This window comes from Vanessa atalanta, chromosome 29 (genome assembly GCF_905147765.1).
Source record: "Vanessa atalanta chromosome 29, ilVanAtal1.2, whole genome shotgun sequence".
Taxonomy (NCBI): Eukaryota; Metazoa; Arthropoda; class Insecta; order Lepidoptera; family Nymphalidae; genus Vanessa; species Vanessa atalanta.
Genome location: NC_061899.1, coordinates 5,132,371 through 5,135,860, shown reverse-complemented (window position 1 = coordinate 5,135,860; position 3,490 = coordinate 5,132,371). Strand labels below are relative to the sequence as shown.

At 37.9% G+C, this 3,490-nt stretch overlaps 1 protein-coding gene across 1 annotated transcript; it reads right to left on the bottom strand.

Moving 5' to 3' along the window:
* Positions 1 to 601: 601 nt before the first annotated feature.
* On the bottom strand, positions 602 to 3,229 carry LOC125074959. The gene has a single exon (XM_047686444.1). It carries the CDS (start codon positions 3,227 to 3,229, stop codon positions 602 to 604), a length of 2,628 nt encoding a protein of 875 aa, XP_047542400.1.
* Between the last annotated feature and the right edge of the window lie 261 nt (positions 3,230 to 3,490).

Sequence of the window (3,490 nt, the reverse complement as noted above, 5' to 3'; positions counted from 1 at the left end):
TAGGTGCCACTGGTAACCATATTTAATCAAAAAATTTATAAATGCTATATGCAAACAATTAGCGAATCTTGCCATCGCGATTCAGAATTATCTACAATTTAACATAACGCCATCTAGTATTTACAAGATGAAATATGTACATTAATTACGTATACATACATCGCCCCCCAAGGGCAAAGTGCAACTTTGTCCTTTAACATAACATATATTAATAATAATATTTAATAATAAAACAAACAGAACTAATAAAAATAATAATGTTAGAATTTTAGTTCTTTGTTACAGGCAAGAAACACAACTTAGATATTGGTCTTTTTAATGTTCCATTTTTAGTTTTAAGACTAACTACTCTGACAATATTGTCTGCACCAGAATGAGTAGCTATGACTCTACCATAGAGCCAGCGACATGGAGGTAAATTATCCTCCTTTACTATAACGATGTCCCCGATATTAGTTTGAGGATTGTTATTAACAGCCCATTTATAGCGTTGTAAGAACCGATTAAAATACTCTTTTGTCCACTTTCGCCAAAAGGTGTGCAACATTATTTGAGTGTGTTGTCATCTTCCTTACTGCTTATAGATATTTCTAATCAAACTTTACACTTTTACAGTTTCTAAATTTTTTGGTTTATGATAAATAATGGGTTCACAAGAAATTAATTTCGGCCTACGAAACCATAACTCATTATTCACCAGATCAGGTGGTTTCATTCCTCGAGATGCATAATCAGCTGGATTTTCCTTCGAAGTCACATGACACCACGTCTGCGGATCTAAGCTACTTAATATTTCAGACACTCGATTCGCTACAAAAACATTCCATCTGCTTGGGTGACTATTTAGCCACGCAAGTACAATTGTGGAGTCGGTCCACGCATGAAGATTGTGTTTTTCTATTTTCATGACTCTTGCAACTTCGATTATCAACCTTGTAAGCAAAACAGCTCCACACAATTCTAAACGAGGTATTGAGACCTGCTTTACTGGTGCCACCTTTGTTTTAGCAGTAACCAAAGACGTGTTGACCTTTCCTTTAGAATCAATCACACGGACGTACACCGCTGCTGCATATGCTGTTTTGGATGCGTCGCAAAATCCGTGTAATTCAACTAGATTATCATTTGACTTTGTCCCAACCCACCTTGGTAAGCGAATATTACCTAATACAATCTGTTCTTCACGGTAAGTTAACCATTCTTGTAATAAATTTTCTGGAATTTCCTCATCCCAATCCAATCCTGCCAACCACAGCTTTTGTATCATTACCTTTGCTATGATAATGCTTGGCCCTACCCACCCAAGTGGATCGTAGAGTCGTGAAATATCAGATATAATTTTTCTTTTCGTTATAGGTTGCTGCAAATGAGGAAGGCTTACTGCGTAGCGGAAGGTGTCATCACTGCGGTTCCAAGTAAGTCCCAAAATTTTTGTTATTTCATTTTCTTTTATTTTTATTTCTTCCTTTATATCATTTTCCCTATTTTCCTTTTGATTCATCTCCATTACTAGGCTATCATCATTGCTATTCCACTTTTGTAATGAAAACCCTGCTTTTCCCAATAGTTCGTTCATTTCCACAAATACTTGTTTACCTTCTTCGCAGGTTTGAACTCCCGTCATAAGATCATCTACATAAAAATCGTTGAACACTCTTTCGACTGCCAACGGATAATCAGTACTATGATCATGAGCAACTTTTTGAAGAGCCTTTACTGCTAGATATAGAGCAGAAGATGTGCCAAAAGTAACTCGAGTATGCCTATAATATTTTATAGGCTCGTTTTTATTATTTCTCCACAGTATTCTCTGACAATCTGCATCTTGCCTTTCCACTTTAACTTGCCGATACATCTTTACGATGTCAGCTGACATACAAATTGGTGAACACCTCCACTGCATGATTATATGCCGCAATTCTGGCTGCAAGGTAGGTCCAACCAACAACTGATCATTGAGTGATAGGTTGTTTTTGCCTTTGCAGGATGCATCGTAAACAATTCTGACCTTCGTAGTTTCTTTATCATTTCTGACAACGGCGTGATGTGGTAAGTATATAGCCTTAGGATTATTTATATCTTCTGGTGGTACTTCTTCCATGTGATCCAGTTTAAGATATTCACTTATTACCTCCTGATATTTTGTTTTCAGAATCGGGTCTTTGCTGACTTCTAACGATTTAAGACGTTTTTCGGCTATGTCTCTAGATCCTGTGACTTCGGGATATCCATTTTTGAAAGGAAGCCGAACTATATACCGCCCATTGGAATCTCTTTTGGTGGTTTGAGTGAAAAGTTGTTCGCAAAGCCTTTCTTCCTCTGTAAACATGCTGGATTTTTGTTTCGGAACGTCTGATTCAAGTTCCCAAAATTTCTTCAATAAATCCTCACTTTCGCAGCAATGCATTACACTTATACGAGATGAGGGCTTGATGTTGCAGCTTACAGTACCGGACAGAATCCAGCCGAGACTGGTTGCTTGTGCTATCAGCGTTCCTTCAGGATTTTTCTTCATACCTTCCTGCAGAATTACTCCATATACGTCCGCACCCAAGAGAAGATCAATATGATTTGAATTGAAGTACTCCGGATCAGCTAGCACTAAACCTTCAAGTTCCTGCCATTCTTTGGCTTCCACTCTTCTAGTTGGCAAGAGAGATGTTATATTCTTTACCACGTGTGCTTTTATTAAAATTTTAAAATCAGGTTTGTACCGAGACTTTATTTCCATGGTGACCATAGTCTTAGAGACTATTGCCTTATTTCCTCCCAGCCCTGCTATCTGACTGGTGAAAACAGTTTTCTTTAAACCCAAATATTGTACCGTAGATTCGGTTACAAATGAAGCCTGCGACCCCTGGTCTAGGAGCGCCCGAATGCTGTACTCATTACCATTCCTACATATAGCCTTGACTAAAGCCGTGGCAAGTAGCACTTGTTGTTGTTTCTTACCGGCTGCAACACAAGACATCATAAAGGATGATGGAGAGGCATTCGAAGATGAGGTTGTGGCACCTTCTGAAGAATTAACAACACACTCAGTCTTGTTTTCCTCAGATGAATTAGCATCCTTAGGATGCAATAGCGAATGATGAGTCCGCTTGCAAATACTACACCTAACAGGTGTCCGACACTCCTTGGCAGAGTGATTGCTTCCTAAACAATTGAAGCAAACATTATTGTCATAAACAAATTTACGACGAGATTCAACAGTTTCTTTATGGAACATTTTACATTTACTTAATTTATGACCTTCCGAACATAACGGACATGTTACAGAACTTGCAACATGAAGTGTTTTTACTTTACAATTATTTTGAAATTTGTTTTCTGGTTTTGAAACCGGGCCCAAAAACTCGATAGCGCGAAATCTATTTGTTAAAAAATCTTTAAATTGAGTATAGGTGGGAAGTTCGTCTGACGAAATATTCGATGATACACTAAACTCCCACTGACGTCGAGACTCTGGATCCAGTTTCAAAGTAAGGAT

What these genes read in the sequence shown, in the direction of transcription:
- LOC125074959 (XM_047686444.1), bottom strand. Translation starts at nt 3,229, where the DNA reads ATGTTCCATAAAGAAACTGTTGAATCTCGTCGTAAATTTGTTTATGAC.